The 19,547-nt window shown below is 35.9% G+C and overlaps 3 protein-coding genes across 6 annotated transcripts; 1 reads left to right on the forward strand and 2 right to left on the reverse strand.

The window, feature by feature from the left end:
* Nucleotides 1-67: 67 nt before the first annotated feature.
* Nucleotides 68-7,518, reverse strand: LOC106181033 (RNA-binding protein FUS). 3 transcript variants are annotated; one of them, XM_013565276.3, is made up of 16 exons: nt 7,361-7,512; nt 7,062-7,098; nt 6,684-6,756; nt 6,351-6,495; nt 6,005-6,175; nt 5,682-5,831; nt 5,490-5,517; nt 4,343-4,383; nt 2,373-2,482; nt 1,804-1,933; nt 1,595-1,681; nt 1,358-1,426; nt 1,160-1,205; nt 864-952; nt 588-729; nt 68-388 (listed from the first exon to the last, which is right to left on the reverse strand). In XM_013565276.3, the coding sequence occupies exons 1-16, from the start codon at nt 7,377-7,379 to the stop codon at nt 349-351; spliced, it is 1,377 nt and encodes a 458-aa protein (XP_013420730.3). In that variant the 5' UTR covers nt 7,380-7,512; the 3' UTR covers nt 68-348. The 3 variants fall into 3 exon arrangements, with proteins under 3 accessions (XP_013420730.3, XP_013420729.3, XP_086855692.1); XM_013565275.3 differs by lacking the exon at nt 4,343-4,383 and having other exon boundaries at nt 7,361-7,515; XM_086999566.1 differs by lacking the exons at nt 1,358-1,426; nt 4,343-4,383 and having other exon boundaries at nt 7,361-7,518.
* Nucleotides 7,519-7,545: 27 nt separating this feature from the next.
* LOC106181074 (uncharacterized) lies at nt 7,546-18,506 on the forward strand. Of its 2 annotated transcripts, none has more exons than XM_086999563.1 (6): nt 7,546-8,037; nt 13,084-13,114; nt 13,390-13,576; nt 14,381-14,518; nt 14,752-16,926; nt 17,268-18,506. In XM_086999563.1, the coding sequence occupies exons 1-6, from the start codon at nt 7,789-7,791 to the stop codon at nt 18,028-18,030; spliced, it is 3,543 nt and encodes a 1,180-aa protein (XP_086855689.1). In that variant the 5' UTR covers nt 7,546-7,788; the 3' UTR covers nt 18,031-18,506. The 2 variants fall into 2 exon arrangements, with proteins under 2 accessions (XP_086855689.1, XP_086855688.1); XM_086999562.1 differs by having other exon boundaries at nt 7,548-8,037; nt 17,265-18,506.
* Nucleotides 10,609-12,666, reverse strand: LOC112042616 (glutathione S-transferase 1-like). The gene is made up of 5 exons (XM_086999569.1): nt 12,306-12,666; nt 12,004-12,128; nt 11,652-11,771; nt 11,354-11,520; nt 10,609-11,030 (listed from the first exon to the last, which is right to left on the reverse strand). Exons 1-5 carry the CDS (start codon nt 12,438-12,440, stop codon nt 10,834-10,836), a joined length of 744 nt encoding a protein of 247 aa, XP_086855695.1. The 5' UTR covers nt 12,441-12,666; the 3' UTR covers nt 10,609-10,833.
* Nucleotides 18,507-19,547: the final 1,041 nt, after the last annotated feature.

Consider the following 19,547-nt stretch of genomic DNA (forward strand, 5'->3'; position numbering starts at 1 on the left):
TTACTTGTGTCTATATTCTTAGCATACTTCAGGAGTTCAACACCTTTTCATAAGACAACAAAAGAAATTATTTTTAAAAAAAATTTACTAGTTTCAGATACCATTCTATTTACATAAAACATACAAATGCTAAAATAGTTTTCCACATAAGTGAAATCAGAAGTGCAAGACAAAATGGTCAACGTCCTTATATTTTCTTATTTGGTGATACCAGACATCAACATATGCAATAAAAACTCATTCAAATATAAATCTCAACCAGCTCAACTCTTTTTAATGTCTTCTCTTTCATTCAATTTTAATTTGCATTATTTTCCACATGAGAGAGTTGGTGCACTTTCATCCATCTTAATATGGACGATCTCTTCTATCTCGACGATCATCTCCTCTGAAAGTGTAAAGAAGGGGGAAGATAAGTCTCGGGCATCGAATACTCTGACATCTACACCAATTGAAGTCATACTGTCAGCTAAATGAGAATTATTTTTTTCTCATTTCTAAAACAAACATTTCTACTTTTTGACTATTGTATTAAATTAAACAGTAAATCAAAATATCGAAGAGGACAAAAACTGTGAAAAACCTACCTGCCACCCCTTCCTCTGCCTCTGTCTCCAAAGCCACCTCTTCCTCCACGTCCTCTGTCACCAAATCCTCCCCTTCCTCTGCCTCCTCTGTCGCCAAATCCACCACGGCCACCCCCACGTCCACGGAAACCACCACGACGATCTTGAAAAATTATCAAACAGAATCGTTCAATGCAGCTATACTGTTTAAATCTTTAAAAAATACCCTTACAATACCTCGTATCATTTTCCTAAAAAGTGGCTACTAAGGTGAATGTCAAAGAAGTAAATACTCACCACCGTCATCATCATCTGCACCCTCAGGCTTTGCAGTGTTACACCTGTTGCACTCATTCCTCCAAGAGAAATTGTTGTTGCCACAGTCACTGCAAAATATCAATACATTGTAAAGTGAATTTTTCTCTTTCACAATAGCAGGATACAGTTAAGTTACTTTGTTTCATGAAAACCTCTTTTCATTGTCATGTTTATTTCATGCCATATTCATTTGACACCAAGTGCCTATAATTACCTGGACTTTTAAAAGTTAAACTAGCTAGATATTATCGAGCCAGAAAACAAGAATCACTTACGGATTAGGGCAAGTCCAGTCACCAGGTCTGCCAGAACCACCTGATCCTGAAGAAACAAATATAAATCAATCAATTCAAAGCACCTTTAGTCATAGCAACATTTCACATGTTGCACCTTCACTTATAATAGTTAGTATTAGTGCCAGAGCATCCAAACATATTTGGCCATTTCTAGAACTGAAAGATCCTTATACTTACCACCACCTCTGCCACCACGATCTCCTCGACCACCTCTGTCAAACCCTCGACCTCCTCTATCAAAGCCACCTGCAAATTACAACTAAGAGTGTTAATCAACGATGGAATTTATAATTTAATTTCCTACTTGTGCTAGTGCCATAATGCATCAATTAGCAAAATGCTGTTGTACAGAAGTCACATTCTGAACTGTAATAATTTGAAGACAGAAATCGTACATCATAGTTTTGCCATTACCTCTTCCACGTCCCCTGCCACCGCCAGGCTGCCAAGCCTTTCTCTGGGCCAACTCTACTTTGATGATTTTGCCATTAAATTCTTTCTCTGAAGAAGCAAAATAAAGAAATGAGCCCAATTAATCCCACCTTCCCGTTTTTTCCTGTGCATTGCACTTCTTAAGACTATATATTTCAAGACTTAGGACAGCTTTAATGAAGAACACTTACCATTGAACCAGTTAATGGCAGAGGAAGCTGCCTCTGTGTCATCATAAGTAATGGTTGCTTCTCCTTTTGGAATGCCAGTCATCTTGTCCTTGTAGATGAAAATCTTTGGTTTGTTTGTTCTTCTGTCATTCTAAAACAACAACATTTCACCATTAAATCAGTTGTTAAAAAATTGCTTTTGCACAGCACAAAGATTATGATTTGAAAATTTTGCCCAGCTAGCTCTAACATTTGGCATGATGTGATGAATTAGGTTTTTGTCCTTTCTTGGATGGCCATCTTATTTGCAACTTTTACCCAAGTGAGATAAGAGTGGTAAAACAATTCTTTAGATTTCATTTACTCATTCCACAACAGTTTGTGGAGCATGGTATTGCATCAATTCTCACAATGTTACAAATATTACTGTGTCCAAAGTTATAAGTCACGTGCAATATGATGTAGCAGCAGCATTAAGTAAAATCTGTTCAATAACTTTTCTGAGACCTCCAAAATTGAACTTCAGTACTGAAACCAATAAATTCCCAACTTAATCCACTGCAAAAACCATGTATGCACATCACAATTACCTTAATCACTCCAATAGAGCCAAAGTGTGCTGCCAGTGCCTCTTCGTTTACCTGTTGGCCAAGGTTGGTCACAAATATGGTGTCATACTGGGTCTCCATCTGTGCTCCACCTGCAATTACAACTCAAACATATACTAATGTGTTTAGAGGGAGGATCCAGATCTGCAAGGCTTGTCAGTCTAAATACAACTCATTGGTTGATGTTTTGGTAACTTTTTTCATAGAATCCCTGTAAATCTGGATTAACAGTTCATAAGCAAATACTTCTAATCTTATAATAGATTAATACAGACTTGGGCTTCAAAAACAATTCTCGAAGTTTTAAACCCCCCTTGAAATGAGTTATTGAAGAAGTGATACAGAAAACTCAATGTACTTCTGTTGGACAAAGAACTGAAGTTAGTATGAGAACTCCTGCAATATATTGAAATTTTAAGAACATCAAATGTATCATGCAATTTTCCTTTTTTTTAAATTTGTGGTGAACTTGTTCTATGTTTTTCGAACTGTGTGAATCCGATAATGCTTTGCCTCTCTGGAGAGCAAACTAATAAACTTAGATAACCCATGGTTTGTGAACTTAATGAATCTGTGTAGCCTCTTTAGTCTTAGCCTTTTTTCACCTATATTATACTTTTGGCTACCTTCACCTTTCTAGAACACATGCAGGACCCGAACTGTGCTTATCATTACATACAGTATGTGTACCACACTCCTTTTTTGTAGATAAAAAAGAAGTATTTTATCCTTTTTAACAAAATTATGTATATTTAGTTATTTTTGCATTAGCAAACCACTTTGCTTTAACATTCAATTTTGAATCCTTATCAACAAATGACCCTTTTAATTTCTTTATAATACTAATCTATAATACATTCTTGGCAAGTTGTTTCCCACCATAAACTACTTTTATAGAAAACTTCTTTTGTCAAACACCAACACTACTACCCCATCATGTGATGTCATTCACGTTTTCAGATTGTATTCCATTTGCATCCATCGAAATCCCCACTTCAGACTTATTTTTTAAGAACCAAACTGCTTTAGTACCTTTATCTTCAGCGCACATTACCCAGAAATCAGATATCACCAAAAACAACTACTAACTTATAAACTTACTCCACTCAAAACATTACTTGCCCAGTGTTGATGTTTTTTTTTTCACCATTGCTTTAGCGATCTAACAACTAAACCAATATATTTATGGTGTTAAGATATCCTTATTGTAATCTTTTGTCATAAATATAAAATACAAATTTTCCATTTGAGCATGATAAGGTTTTTAAATCCATACCAATCTTTCTGAATCGGTTTCCTGTTCAGCTGTAACATCAAAACAGTGTTGTACGAGGCTTTATCCACATTGTATTGTGGTTATAAAATTGAAACCAGGCACCACTGTGACCATATCATGACAGTTCAGTTTTTTTTTTCTAGTCATTGATTTTGATGAACCACCTTTGTTTGTTGTAATAAAGGTTAAACAGTACTGTACTTAAATTAACATTTTTAATCACCATTGTTTTATTAACAAATGTCTTCATGTTGAAATATATATATATATTTAAAAATGAAACGGCACAGTGAGAATATATTGAATTCATGTGTGTTCATATAACCCCCTTATAATGAAACATTGCATTTCAGTAATCACGTGGACAGGAAAACCACAAGGATTAGAAACCAAGAATATTTCGGACTTTGTATGTCCTACTACTGGGAAGAGCAGACAAATAAATACCAATAAAAATGAAGTATATTGTGTGTTATATTATTACACTTCAATTTAAATAATACAAAAACACATTCTTATCTGTCCAGAATATGTGCTGTGAATATCAGTAGATATTTCTCCATACATTTTATCCCTACCAATCCCCTTTATTTACACCAAGTAACAATATACTTATAGATACAATTCTTGCTCTTCCCATGAGTGGGTATCATTTGCCCACCTTGCATTCACTTACCACCATACCCTCCTTTGTCGTATCCACCTTGATTACCACCACTGAAACACATAGAAACCCTGTCCAGTACAGCACATTGCCCCTTGTTACTCATGTTACAGACTAGGGCAGAAGTGCGTACTGGTATACACTCTTCCTTCTTGACTCTGTTGTAAAGTTGAAACCACAATTCTGCTGCTATGCCCACTTTGCTGCATGTTGTTGGAGATCACCTTAAACTAAGTCTTAATTCACATGGGTTTTAAGGCAAACATTTTTTTTGAAGTTAAACTTTTTTTTTGGCATGAAAGTATATTCAATAAAAATGGAAAAAAAAAAAAAAGGTGAAGTTTCTGGGAATTTTTAAAGTAAAATTTTAGATTTCAAGGCACAAAAGACATTTTTCCAATGGTTGATTTCCAAAGAAAATGTTAAAAACAAATATTAAATGTAAATAAATAAATAAATAAATAGTTCAAAAATATTTTGCATTGTGAACATGACACAAAGCTTAGAAAAATATATTTTTCTATCAGCAGTACCAACTGTAAAGTGCTTATAGAAAAAAAATGCTGACACCTTGTATGCTTTAATAACCAATCGTTGATATGCCATAATATTATTTTTGTTGACATATTAGGTAGCAACTTCCCAATGTTGCACAACCTGCGGATTCCCATGATTTTTGTATGTAATTCAGTGACAGTCAGTAAAAAGTACCCAGTTCTCATTATTTTAGGAAAATACTCCCACTAAAGCACACCTGAAATACCTGGTAAGAATTAAAATACTCAAAGAAAATTATTATAAAAGTAGCATAGAAGAGAACAATGTAACCAGTATAAATATATAATGGCTCTGTTAATTATATACAGGCCATCACCTTTTATAACCATTTTGTTCAACTCCATTTCATCACCATAACCTTTGTTTAAAGTCATGACATCCTTGATTCACCAATGCATACCCATTATCATCCAGATAGTATTCAATGTACCACAAACAACCCTTGTAAAACCTTTTCATCAAGAACTCCAATGTCTTTTTTTTCTCTTGAAATCTTATATATCTTTTACCCAGAATACATTTGTTTTTTTTTCCTATGTTTAATTTTTTTTTATTACTTCTGAAGCTATGTCTTCAACCCTTCAATCCCCTACAAACTTACCCATATGATCCACCGCTGCGTCCTCCACCTAAAATGAACAACAAATATAAGTGAGAATATTGTTTCCTTCAGGTATCAAATAAGATTGATCTTTATGCAACCCAATCTTAATATTTCTTAATTTTGCTGTTCAATAACAAACGACAGTGCCTATAAAATAACAGCATCCAGTATAAGAAAATGTGACATTACCATAACCACCTCCCTGCTGTCCGTAGTTGCTGCCACCGCCGCCATATCCTCCTCCTCCACCACCTCCACTATGACCACCATAGCCACCAGACTGACCACCACTATGACCACCATAGCCACCAGATTGACCACCTGGGCCACCGTAGCCACCTTGAAAATAAACAGACTTATAAGCTCTTTGACAAAAGTGAATTCGTAAGAAATCAATTCATACACCACCAAAGATACTGTATAAAATATTTTGAAATAAACCTTAAAACATGACATGGATGAAAAAAAAACTGTTAACTGTCTCTTTATTAAAATGAAACATCTTGCACTACCTGACTGCTGCTGTCCGTATCCTCCTTGCTGCTGCTGTCCATAGCCACCAGAAGTATCAGACTGTCCATAGCTTTGCTGACCATAAGACTGCTGTTGTGGAGCTGGGGGCTGAGCTGGAGGTTGTTGACCATATCCACTCTGACCACCATAACCACCAGCTGACTGAGCACCTAAATCATAGCAAAACTGTGATTTTAACAACAGCAACAAACACACATTTCTTAGCTATGCAAGAGACTTCATCCTTTAAAACAAAGATGCCAGTTATTAAAAAACAAAAAACTGCTCAGCTAAGTGTTATCATATAATTTGTCTTTATTCCCTTCTGCTTCTACAAAGACTCACCTTGTCCATATCCTGGTTGTTGTTGACCATAACTAGATTGCTGACCATATCCAGATTGATGTGAACCTTGAGCCTGACCGCCTTGTGAATACTGACCTTGATCATAACCATAGTTCTGTTGGACTTGCCCCTGCTGACCATAGCCCTATAGCACCAAAAAAGGAGCAATAGAGCATAAAAGATTGCATATTATCATTATTGTAACTCAAGTCATTTAACTACAAGATTTTAAAATTAAATGAGCACCACCAATGCTGTATTTCATGACTTACAGCAAAGACTGTCATGTCGTTTTATTCATTGTTTCTTTATTAAAAACCCTTTTTATCTTACTTGTTGTCCTCCATAAGCTGCTGGGGCATCAGTGCCACTTCCACCTCCATAGCCACCATACTGCTGCTGGTAGCTAATAGGAATAAACCAAACCATCTTATTCATTTGTTGTTAATAATTATCAAACTTAATTCAAATTTGATCAAATTGCTCCCCATTAATTTCTTTGCAAAATGTTGATACATATGATTTATAGATATTCAAAATAAAATGTGTTCAATAAAACATGGCCTGTTACTCCTACCAATCATTATGTTAGGAAAAGGGCCAGTTACGATTTATTTGATTCAAGTAATGTCTTTGTTATTTATGTTTAGCCTGTAAGAAACATCAAACGGTTCCTTATATTTACTAATTCTGTAAAAGTAGGGTAGTTACCTTCCAGACCCTTGTTGTCCACCGTAACCACCGTAATCTGTAATATAAAATTTCATTTGCGTTAATTGGCTTAAAACGTAAAACATGAAAATCAAATTCAACAATGTTCATGCCTTTTTAAATGTAATGGCCGCCTTTTGCTTTGTTTGAGCGGACCGGCATTTTGTGTTTAGTAGATTACCAGTTGCGGAGAAGAAGTTTCGCGCAAGAAAACAAGTAACTACTGAAGAATAAATAAATATACTTAAAACAAGGAATCTACAATGTTTTCCCGACAAATAAAAAAGTAAAATACGTACTATCTGCCGCCGCTGCCATCTTCGCTTCCTCTTCACGCTGTTCACGTGTATCAGGATTTGACTGCTATTGGCTGACGCTGTCACATGACTTGACATGTGACTTGAGCCCGCGTGGGTTCTGGTAATATGCATCATGAGCCCACACTTGTATTAATTTTTAGATGTATGATCACCAGAACAAAAGCAGTGACGCTCTTCGGTTGACTATTTTCATTTATTCGAATGATTTGTGTTTTAAAAATCGCAAAAGCATATGGATATATCAGTCTGTTGTGCACGTATTTAAAAAGAAAAGGATAAAAAGTCCAATATTAAACAAGAAATCAAAGTCGGACTCGGGACATTGATGGAAGGAAAATGCACTAAAATGACAACATAAGTCAATCCCCAACAAACTTAATGCTTTGCTCAACAGTTGCTCAGCAGCCATGGATGCAGTGGCCGAAGCAATCTCTCAACTAAACAGTTCATCGCAGTCAACAGTTTTCAATACATTGGTGCAAATACGTACTAAATATTTTAAGGTCTCCGGTCGAAATGCTACAGAAACGTTCAGAAAGTTGGATGGAGTCAAAAGTCTCATTAAAATTGTTCAAAAGCCGACCTCAAAGAAAATACTGGACATATGTTTGAGTATACTAGCCAACTGCTGTATGGATCAGCAAACCAGACTTGAGGTATGTTATATGGCAAAGGAGCTCTGAACTACATAGTATTATTTTGTGTAGTTTTGAGGTTGAAGTGCAGAAAAGGAGTCTCATTATATTCTGTACATGTACATGTACTTGATAGATTAAAAATAATTTATATATAGGGATCATTGGTTTGTCCCAGTTTTCGCCCTAACATGCAAGGTAAGGGTACCTAGCAGTAAGATCAAAAACTAATGCAAATTATTGGCAGGCATAATCGTGCTCAGCTGTCACCCTGATCTGGAAATAAGTTTAAAAACCACAATTAGTATAAAATACAGCAACAATGTCACCAATGGACCAATGTCCACACAAAAAATTGATAAATTATTTTAAATAATTTTTTTATATCTCCATTCTAGTATATGTGTGCTGTAGTGCTTATTTACTAAATTAAATTTGCCATATTAACTTATTATGAAAATATATACCAGTACAATATACAGGTAGCCATAATTGCATATATATATATATATATATATATATATATGGCTATTTTATTAAATTATCTTAAACTAATATATTAATGTATAATGGTGGACTAGTATGGAATTCTAATAAAGTGTTAAAACATTTAATAGGTGCATGTATATTTTCTCATAAAAGAGCGTTTTTCAGCTTTGTTGTAGTTGTTTTGCTGATTTATCCTCCATATTTGTTTTAACTTCCCAAATAAAAAATGGTTCTAATGAAGTTTTTATTTTGGATAGGTAAATATCTAAATTGCTTTCTTGTGTTATAATGCCTTCTTTTACAAAATAGCATGTTCACATTCTGTTGAAATGAATGAAGATCTACAGGATGTTTGATGCATGGAAAATATTGTCATTTATTGATACAGAAATTGATTAGCACGAAAATTCATGCATTAGCACTTCCGTTGACGGTTCTGATACTAGTATGTACTGTCTGTGCACAGACAGTACATATCAGAACCGTCAATGGAAGTGCTAATGCATGAATTTTCGTGCTAATCAATTTCTGTGCACAGACAGTACATATCAGAACCGTCAATGGGAGTGCTAATGCATGAATTTTCGTGCTAAAGTTGATGAAGGTGGAGGCCAGAGGACAAAACTGGTGAAAGAAATTACAGTGACAAAAACTTGAATATACAAACTACATATTGATGTAGTTTTAGTTGGTTGGTCATCTGAGTTTTATAGTTTTCTTTTTTTAGTTCAGAAAGGGTATTTATTTTCAAATACTATATACATCACCTAAATTCTGATTCTGAACTCTTTTACTACTATGAAGTGCATACATGTAGTCTCATGAAAAGAAAAAGCTCTAAAATCTTCACATTCACTGGAATTTAGAGAGACTATAGGCTGAACTGAGATAAAACCTGAGGATAGCCACCTTAACAAATCATTCATTGCATTCCAGTATGAACTCTTATCTAAGGTAAAAATGTATTAGTACTTTTTAATAAAATGAATTAATTAATAATATTAATGAATTTAATAAAATGGAGTATTTCTGCAAAAAGCTTTTACTTCATCTTAAAGCAATAATAACTCTTCCTTTGAGATTCAAAATTCCGCAAGAAATACATTGTAAACAACGCATGGAAATATATTCTATTGCATTTTACCACTAAAACAGCTGTTATTGTAGTAAAACTGAAATCTGTGCTTGTCAATAGGGCTTTCGATGCCTTTCTTCCTGGTCGTTAAGGCATATCTGTTGCCAATGACGTTTGGGTGTCACGCGGATTCTCACGTTCATTCGAGACCAAAAGAACATCTGGCGCCAAACGCCTGATGCAATACGCAGACGTAAGTTGCGAGTTTCTGTACAGTGTGTCGGATAACGAATAGTTCAGAATTGCACACATTGTAGATATAAATGCATTTTGAGCAATAAGACGAATATATCTTATGAATCTTATATTAATGTTATATAGTGTTGTTGTTGTCTGCTTTTCCCGCGGTGTTAAGTAGGTCACCAGAAACTATCGCTTGATATCGCGTGACTATGCAATGACAGAGAGGGTTCCGTCAGTTAAAATCTCAAGAGACTTTAACAAAAAACCAAAAGTTTAGGAAAAAAAACCCTGGACTAACTTGGATTCAATGCAGGAATGGGGTCGTTGACCATTGGTAAGTACGGGAAAATTGCCGTTGACTCCAGGAAAATCCAATTTTTGGCCAAACGAAGAGTTATTATGACTTTAATAATCTTTCTTTTTTTCAAATGGTGTTTGAAACTGTTAGTTATTACATGCCAAGTTTTGAAGTGATATGTCAGTTTGTCATTTGAGTTTCTGGGATATATTTTCAAAAAATTTGGAATAAATTGCCTTTTCACTGTGAGAGATTGGGCTAAGGAGGGGTGACAAACTGACCAACCAGCATTTGATATACTTCGTTGCAAGAGTTTGTTTTATTTTCATATACTATTACAGTGCAGTTGTCAAAGTATTTTTTTTTGTTACACTTGCAAGTTGTATGTGGTTATTAAGAAATAAACACTTCTAAAGAATTGATAGGCAATCTGGAAGATAAATTAAATGTTTCCTTTAGCTCCTATTGTATGCAAATGTTGTGTGACTTTTTTTTTTTTGGTTTTTTTTAATCAGAAAATTATTTAGAAAATATGTATTGGGACTCCAAAGAAACATTGTTAAGGAAAATGATAAAGAGTAAAGAGAAGTACAAAATATATAGTTTTGGCCAGTATATTTGTGCTCATTTCAGTCAGTTTTCAATCCTTTTGAAAATGTCAGTAAATAGAGCCAGAAGTTCACAACATTGTTTCTTGAAATGCCACCTTGTGTTACATAAGAGAGGCCCGTCTGCTCCCTCTCTGCATGACCTGCATATTGTGGGTCTCACATACTTCTTCCCAGTTGTCTTCATACAACTGTTTTACATTGGTCATCCACTGTTTTACACGAGGAAATGGCTTAAAGTCAAAACTGACGAGATCTAGTGTGGTCAGCAGCATGGCAACAAAGCAATCCACAAATAGACCTAAAGGTGATAATTGAAAGATCTGTATACAAAGGTTGTATTAATATTATTATTGCACAGTTTATGTTTCTTTCATGTTTTTTAAATTAATGAGCAAGCATCAAATCAACATTGCTTGCTGATTTAAGTTAAGGTATTGTTGAATAATGATGGTCCATTTATGTCAAAATTGTGAAATTTTGATATTTTACTAGAGACCAAAGTGGCAGAAGACTTATTATAAGTAACTTCCTGAGTTACAAAATCCAGCATTTTTTTTAAAAGTCTTTTGAAATCCACACTGTTCTTATAAGTTTAAGTTAAAACAATTCCTTATAACTTACAGTCATTTCCAAAAAGAAACTTTGATTTCCCCAAGTAGTGAGTGTCAAGAGTTTGGAGATGTTGTCTGATGTCAGTTTTTGCTGTCTGTGTGAGTGCCATGGCTGCCTCTGGGTCTGATAACTCTGAATTCTTCATCATTACATACACATAGTTGGTGATTACACACCTGGAAAATATGGTCATATAACATACATTTATAAAGATGATAGAAATATTGTTTTACTTATTGAAACCCATACACTTCAGTTACTAAGATAGAAATCAGTGAACTTGTAATGTGATAAATGTAGTTCTCACCTTTGTAAGGTGTTATGAGCCCAATGCATTGTAGACATAGCTCGTATTTGTTCACTGAGAGTAGAGCCCATTCCTTGTTTGTCTGTGTATTCTTCTGCTAGATACTGTATGATAGCTGGGCTGAAAATATTCATTTTTGACAAATGTATAAGCGTACCAAGATTTCAACAAATTTTCAAAGTTCAATTTTAAGATCATCCTATTAAGATGCATGATTTTCATATTGCATTGAAACAAATTCAGGAATGTAACATATAGAACATAAATGAATGAGAAATGGACTTTTTGGCATATGCATTTAATAAAGTAATAAATATATCAATGTCTGAAGACTGATGCCATGAGAACTCACCATTCATAGACCACTGTGTCACCATCCACCAAACATGGCACTGTCTCATGAGGGTTGGCCAACTGCAGCTGACGCAGATGCTCACCTGACTCATCCACATTGATCAGATCAAAATTCAATTTGTTCTTAGAAAAATAAAAAAAAAATGAATATGGTAAATGTTTTTCTTCACAAAATACTTATATTAGCAAGTTTGGTTACATGTATATGATGAGATACAAATATAGAACTCATAGGGAACCCAGATTCAAGTAGAGACAAGCAGTACCATAATTTTTTCCCAAGTCTGTATAGAAAATTACCTGTAGCAGGTATAACCATGCTAGCCTTGATGTGGCACTCTTCTTGCTGATGAACAGTAGTAACCTGCCTCCATGAGCTACCTGACCCAAAGACTTGAGGTCTGGAGGCTGAATGCTGGCCCTTCTCCCACTCATGTTGGCCAGACAAAGTTTCACACTCTTCAGCTAACTACACACCTATTCAGCACCTCTGACTCTGATAAGGTGGTAAGATAGTGCAAGGATTTGAACATTTAATTGAGCTGCTCCTTGACTACCTGGTATGCAGACTTTCAGTTTAAGTCATTGGTTCAAGGCAGCAATAATTGGAGCTGGTGCAGTTGGTATGGGTCTGCTGATAATTCTTAATCAAATATTATAAAGGGATCGTAAAAAGAAATTTATGTTAGTCACACATCAATAACTTGATATGTATAATAAAATGACAACAGCTAGGTTCATTGCATTTTTATGGCTAGTGACATTTACGTTCCTGATAAAGTCAACAAACAACACCTTTGTGTAAACATGAATTCTTCATAAGTTTGTGCATTTAAGTAGTTTATTTCAGATGAGGTAGTCTTGCATAAGATTTGATGTTCAAAATTCGAAGTTTAATATATGATATATGCAAAAAAGGATAGCTGAATAAAGCTACGTGGAAAAAGATTTGGAGAGGGGAGTGATCAAAGGAAGTTAAATTTATTATATTGAAGTATATCAAATCTTAAAACCTAGGAGTTATCTGAAAGTTCATTTATGACTGTTTAATACATGAAAATATTCAATTTCTTTTTAGGTACGTGCACTCAATGGAATCCCCAGCATAGGTGAGAAATAAAAAAAAATTGAATTGAACAATATGGTTTTAATGTGTGGAGGCATTAAAAGATAACACGTGTGTGTGTGTGTGTGTGTGTGTGTGTTTAAAGACCGATATATACCATCGCCTTCATCTGTAATTACCGTCTCTATGTACTTTCATGGATATTTTTTTCACAAACACCATGAGATGACTTACAGAAATAATTCCTTTGTTTTTGCTGATGAAGGACATAAAAAGTGAACTACTCTTTTAGTTCTAATCTTATATTATCTCCTACAGTGTCAATTTTAAAGAAGGTGAAAGTTGAAACAATCCAAAACCGAGCATGTCGTGCCCTGGCAAATCTGGCTGTGGATGAAGAGAATGCAGAAATCCTGGTTCATTCTGACCTGCTAGAGCATGTGATTGATAACCTCAGCAAGACAGAGACTTCTGAATGCCAGCAAACTTATGTCAGATTTATCAGGTAGGAATACTAATTCACAAATTTCTATAGATCAAAATTGTTATGTTCAAGAATTAAATGCAAAAGTGCTTATTTTTAAATTTGAATGGGAATTGTAGAAAAACTATGATAGCTCAAGCTCTCAAATTTTGCACATAGGTGCAATAGCATATAAAGTAATAATGTACTTGTATCAAATTTTAATTCAAACTGTTGTGTACATTTTGAAGTAGGATGCTTGAAATTTGGAGCAAACCATGACACTTATGCCTTCATGATCTTGACAAAAACAGGAAATGCATGATGTCACTCAGTTGTATTTTGGAAGCTGTCAGATGAGAAAGACTTCAAAGCTTATGCAAATGTTGATAAAATAACCATGCAGATTATAAAAGATTCAATAATCAAAACGTAAACTACGTAATTAGAGAGCTTAAATTGTGTATTTCTGACCTTGAATTTTTAGTGTGAACAAAGTGTACAGTGCACATTGAAGACATTGTAAACAAGCATGTAAATGATTTGTTTGATACAGTGTTTACATTGGGCATGCCAGGAAACACAGTGAAAAAACACGTACCTCTATTCTGGTTTTCATTGATTTCTTGAAGGGCGAGTCAATTACCTTTAATAATATTGTGTTGGAAAATTAACGATAAAAATGGGCCCTAAAATTTTACTGGATTGACATTTACTTCTTAAAGTTTGATTGAAATTTGAAATGTTTATTTCCAAATCTGTATTCCTGAAACAGTAACCATGGTGACAGATGAATCATGATGTGTAAATAATCAGATGATATGCAATGACGTGTTATTGTTGTAGAATACTGGGCTCCAAGGCTTCAAATAGGTCCATCGTTTGTAAGGCTGATGGGTTGAAGGCTGTTGCCTTGCTGTTAACTGGCTCAGGCTCTGGTTTGCTCACTGCAGTTACAAGAACTATTGCTGAATATACAAAAGGGTATGTTTTATGTTTTTACAGGATTGTTCTTTGTTCCAAATGTACTGCACATTTGAGTAGTTAAATGGTTCATTATTTAAATGTAAAATACCCAAACTTATCATGTAAAGCCCTCTTATTATATTTGTATCAACTGCTTGATTACAGATGTTTTAACATTAAAACAATTGTTTCACTTTTTGAAATGTGCACTTTAGAAGATAATTTCATTGTGTTAAATGTTTTGTTTTAAGGTACAGTGTTGATTGCATTCAACAGATTTTAGAGGCGGATACTTTAACATCATTGGTTCAGTTAGCCAGCCATTCTGATCCCAAAATTTGTGACTATTCTCTGGAAGCACTGCTCAACATTTGCCACCAGCCACATGCTAGGCCACCACTTGGTGCTGCAGGAGCTATACAGTTCTTCATAGATCACATAAACAATACTAAAGACCCCAGCAGAGTGTATGGTGTTATTACTGCGCTGTGTTTATGCTGCAGGGACTCCGTTAATCGTGTCCGTTTGCGTGAAAGTGGTGGACTAAAGCTCCTTCTACAACTACTGTCTTCAGAAGATTATTCTCAATGTCACACTCAAGTAATATGCTCCTTGACTTGTTTCTTGTACGATGAACTGAGTCTAGAGGTGCTCTTAAAAGAAGGAATGGTGAAAGGCTTGCTTGGACACCTCACCAAAAGCAATCATATTACACTGGAAGAAATTGAAAGTGACTCAGACAGTGACTCTGACTGTGCTCTATCATATAATGAACAAATAGATCAAAGCAAGATCCAGGATACCTCCAAGGATGGGCATAATAAAGGAGAAAGTCACAGTGGTCATGAAACAGTAGAGATGGAGAAAAATGAAAACAAAGGTCAACAAATTGGGGAAGTAAAGGACAGAAGGAAGTTTTTCAAAACTCAGACAGAGGTTTTGAATGTTCCGGCAGAAAATAGAAGTGAACCTAATTCAGCAGATGACAGAGGGGAAGTGTCACAACATGTTGATGGTAGGAGCCAGTTGCAGCTTCCAGGGGTAAAAGGAGACAGTAGTTCAGTAACGTCTCCCTCAGAAGGGACCAACAGGAACACAAACATACCATTTCCAAGAGCACACTCCATGCCATCTCTCAGCAGTATGCCTGGCAATGAGCAGGGAGGGGTCGGTTCAGAAAGTTTTAGGTCCCTTTCTCCTCCCATTTCACACCATTCCACTTTGTCTAGGCCTCATTCTCCAGCTCCTCCTTCACAGTTTGTATCCTGGGTAAGGTCCCCTTCTCCTCCAACCTCATACACTGCCTCTTCCATGAGTCCTATGTCATATCTGTCCCCAGAGTGGTCTCCAGAGTACACTGGTCCAAGTTGGGGAGGTTGGGAGCCCAGATACTCTCCACAGCATGCAGGTAGTTCCCCATACAGCATGCACAGCCCAGGCATGTTCAGCCCAGGCCCATCCAGTCCAGACATGGAGGTGATGCCCCAGTGGTCACCTGTCCACAGCCCAGAAAAATGTTCACCCCAGGGTCTAGAGACAGAGACCCTAGATGAGTCATTCCCAGCACTCTTTCCTGAACTTCAGTATGCACAATATTCCAACAATGAAGATGAAAGGAAAGAGTTGACTGATGATGTTGCCATGGAAACCAAAATGTTGACTTATCCTGTGCCTGACGTTGATAATTTGAAAGACCTTGAAGACAGGGAAGTGGGTAAAAGCACTAATCTATGTGAGGACCCCCCATCACCTCAAACACCTAGTACCAGCATTAACTTAGCAGAATTATTGGCCTCACCTAAAGCTATTCACAGTGTAGAGGTTAACCCTGTAAAAACAATGGAAAACAATATCTTAATGCTGCTCTCCAGAGTGTCTCAGATGCCAGATCCAAGCCCATTTCTTTGCACACCTAACGCACTGATAGGCTTGTTTACATATGCTCTAACAGTCAAAAAACCTAACCCTCGTTGGTTCAGAATTTGCAGTCGATTGACCAAAAATACCATTTGCTTTGAAGCATTTCTGCTCAATTCGGGTGCAGCATTAATACATGAGTACTTGGTCAAGCAAAAGTACAGACCCGTAGCTGAAGGGCCAACAATGCTAAATACCAAGAATACTGACACTGAAAGCAGTGTACAGGAAGGTGTTGATGAACCTTACCAGAAAAATGTGAAAGAAGTGGCGTCAGACGTGATTGCAGAAGAAGGCAGGGTTAAAAAATCTATTCAATCTGACATAAAGGAGAGAGAAGAGAAGAAAAGGAGAAACCTTCAGCTGGTGTGTTTTGGGAAGTCCCTGCACCATGACCTTACCCTACAAGCTGAGACCCCCTATGGACAGGGAGTGCTGTGCCACATCCTGCTGAAGAAACCAAACCAAGAGAAGATGAGGTGTGCAGTAGATCTGCCACATGTGTGCAGGTAGGATACAGATTTTTTTCTTCTTTAATGGGTAAGTCAGCCTGGGATGTACCCTGAGCTTCAGAGATAACTTGAAACAAACCTCTGCACTATTGCAGTCTGGGTTGTGACATGGGGGAAATCAAACTGTAACAAATTTCAGGTCTGTCACAAAAATTTTATTTATTTATTTATTTATTTTTATTTTTATTTATTTTTTTGATTATGATAGTTTCTTATATAATCTTCACACAGTGTTTGTAAAAGTAAGGATAGACAGTGGTCCAAGGGATCTCTACAAGTATAATGCAACATATCTTTTAATTTTGCTTTTGGTCTTTTTTTTATTTTGTTTCCAGTAGCAAAAAGCTGAGGACCAAGTTTATGTTAGACTACCGAGGTCTGAGTTACCTACTGGATGCTATACAGGCTCATTGTGATGACCACTCCCAGTATCCCATGGCTGTTGAAAGCCTGTGTGTGTTGGCCAGACATCTCATCATGGACTGCCCCAGGTTCAGTAGCAATTCAGAACTTGATGTTATTCAAAGCCCAGAGTGCATATACAGCAGCACTTTGAACCAGCATAACGTGAGGTTTATGATGACTGCAGACCAGACTGTCATATCTGCTGAGAGGAGCAAAGTTTCTGGAGCATCAGAGACATTCACTGCCATGTTAGAAGGACATTATTCTGAGTCTGGACAAGATGAAATTTACATTTCAGAAGCTTCTGGATCTGCTTTTTGCTATTTGCTGCATTTTCTCCATGGTTGTCGCAGCGGCTGTGACGTGATTGCAGGAAATGGTGCTGCAGGCGACACATCTTTGGACGTGGATTTAGAAACACTGTCTTTGTCTGATAGATACATACTGCCTGCTCTACAGAGACACATCTCTACTGTTATTGCTCAAAAACACTGGAATGCCTCCCATATTGTGCACATTTACAGATATGCTTCCATGCATAATTGTGAGAACTTGGCCAGGGATTGCTTAAAGTTTATGCTTGTTGGAAAATTAAAATGGAGTGAACGTTCATCAGTGTTGCTGGAGATTTTCTCTGGACCAAACCGAGACCAAGTCCGGAAAGAGATGGGACATCTTTTGGTTGAACTTCTGTGAATTAGAGTCTCTCTGAGGAATGATACACCTTTTCCTAAGTTGGATGAACAATTACACCTGCCACTTTAATTTTAAGATCCAAAAGAAAATGGTGATCCATGTAGCTATCTAAAGCAATACTTAGTATTCCATATAATACTTATCTATTGACTTTCAACCCCCAGCCCCTCCAAAAAACATACCGATGTGTATTAAGACCAATATTCCTTCAGTTGACTAAAAGAGACCACTCTTTTTGGATTCATAGAGGAAAAAGTAGATAAATTTTCCTGGCTTCATTGATAGTTTTCTATTGCTTTCTGATTTGTGTTGTATTCATTGGAAGTAAATTATATTGATATACAGTATACGTAATTCAAGTTACTGGAAATGAATTTTAATGAATCTTAAAAGAGTTAATCAAAAATATCCATAGGTTTCATTTAGGGAAAGATTACAGAATGAATTAAAATAATAATAAATTCATTAATAAAATAGTTTTGAATTCCTATTTTTTTCTTAGAATGGAGCAAATTGGACATTTAAAATTGTTCTATTGATATTTTTCCTTTGTCAACAATTTTCTCAGTTGATCATTTAAAAATGACAGTAAATTGAGTGTTTTGTTATATGTAAACAAAGGTGTTGAAAGTGGAAAGAAAATCATTTCAGTACAGTTATCTCTTGTTTACATTTTGGCATTTTGAAGGTGTGACTCTGAACTTCCATGGCCTTGAAGACCTTTCCATGGCACATTTTCTGAATATCCATGATACTTTTATTTTATTATTAAAAATTGATTGTCATTATGCTGTTAAGCATTAATTTAATATTGCATCAAAATTGAAGACAACCCCATTTTAAACAATGACTCCATACTGACAATTAAAGGAAAACCATGTCACTTACTCTTCTCAAACTTACAGAAATGTAGCATAGGACTAAAATATAGCTTCAGTTGGAAAACCTGTTATATCTTTCTTAGAAATTAGGCCACACTTTTTTATATTTATGGATGACATCCTCTGGGGACCCTGAAATCGGTGCAAGAGGGCAAAAAAAAAAAAAAAAAAAAAAAAAAAAATTCTGCTAAGTAAAGAATGCTGTCAGTACACAGCTAGAAACATAAATTTATCACAGAAACACGTATCAAACTAACAATATATCCATGCTCTCAGAATATTAAAGCATTATGAACACTTCACAGTTCTAAATGTTTAAAAGAATATTAATACTTCCAAATCTATTAAAGGTTATTTCAGTCGATGCCATTATGTCTACTTCGACTCACACGAAGCAGCTTAACTGTCGGGTGGCCTGTCCGACCTAAGCTCAAGCCCACCAAATACCTCAACGCCCTTGTCGACCCTTTTTTCGCTACAAAAAAAACCCCCTGGTTGGTGCTGCTTTGGACAGAATGTCACTGAAAACTTCCGGGCGATAATCGCTGGCCACCGCCAGCCTTTCGTATAATTGTACCACCAGCGTTAGCGCTGGCGGTACACATGGTTTCGGTCCCGTCCGGATCGTTCCGCCGG

Source organism: Lingula anatina, chromosome 1, assembly GCF_051362555.1.
Source record: "Lingula anatina isolate TDL-2025a chromosome 1, LinAna3.0, whole genome shotgun sequence".
Classification (NCBI taxonomy): Eukaryota; Metazoa; Brachiopoda; class Lingulata; order Lingulida; family Lingulidae; genus Lingula; species Lingula anatina.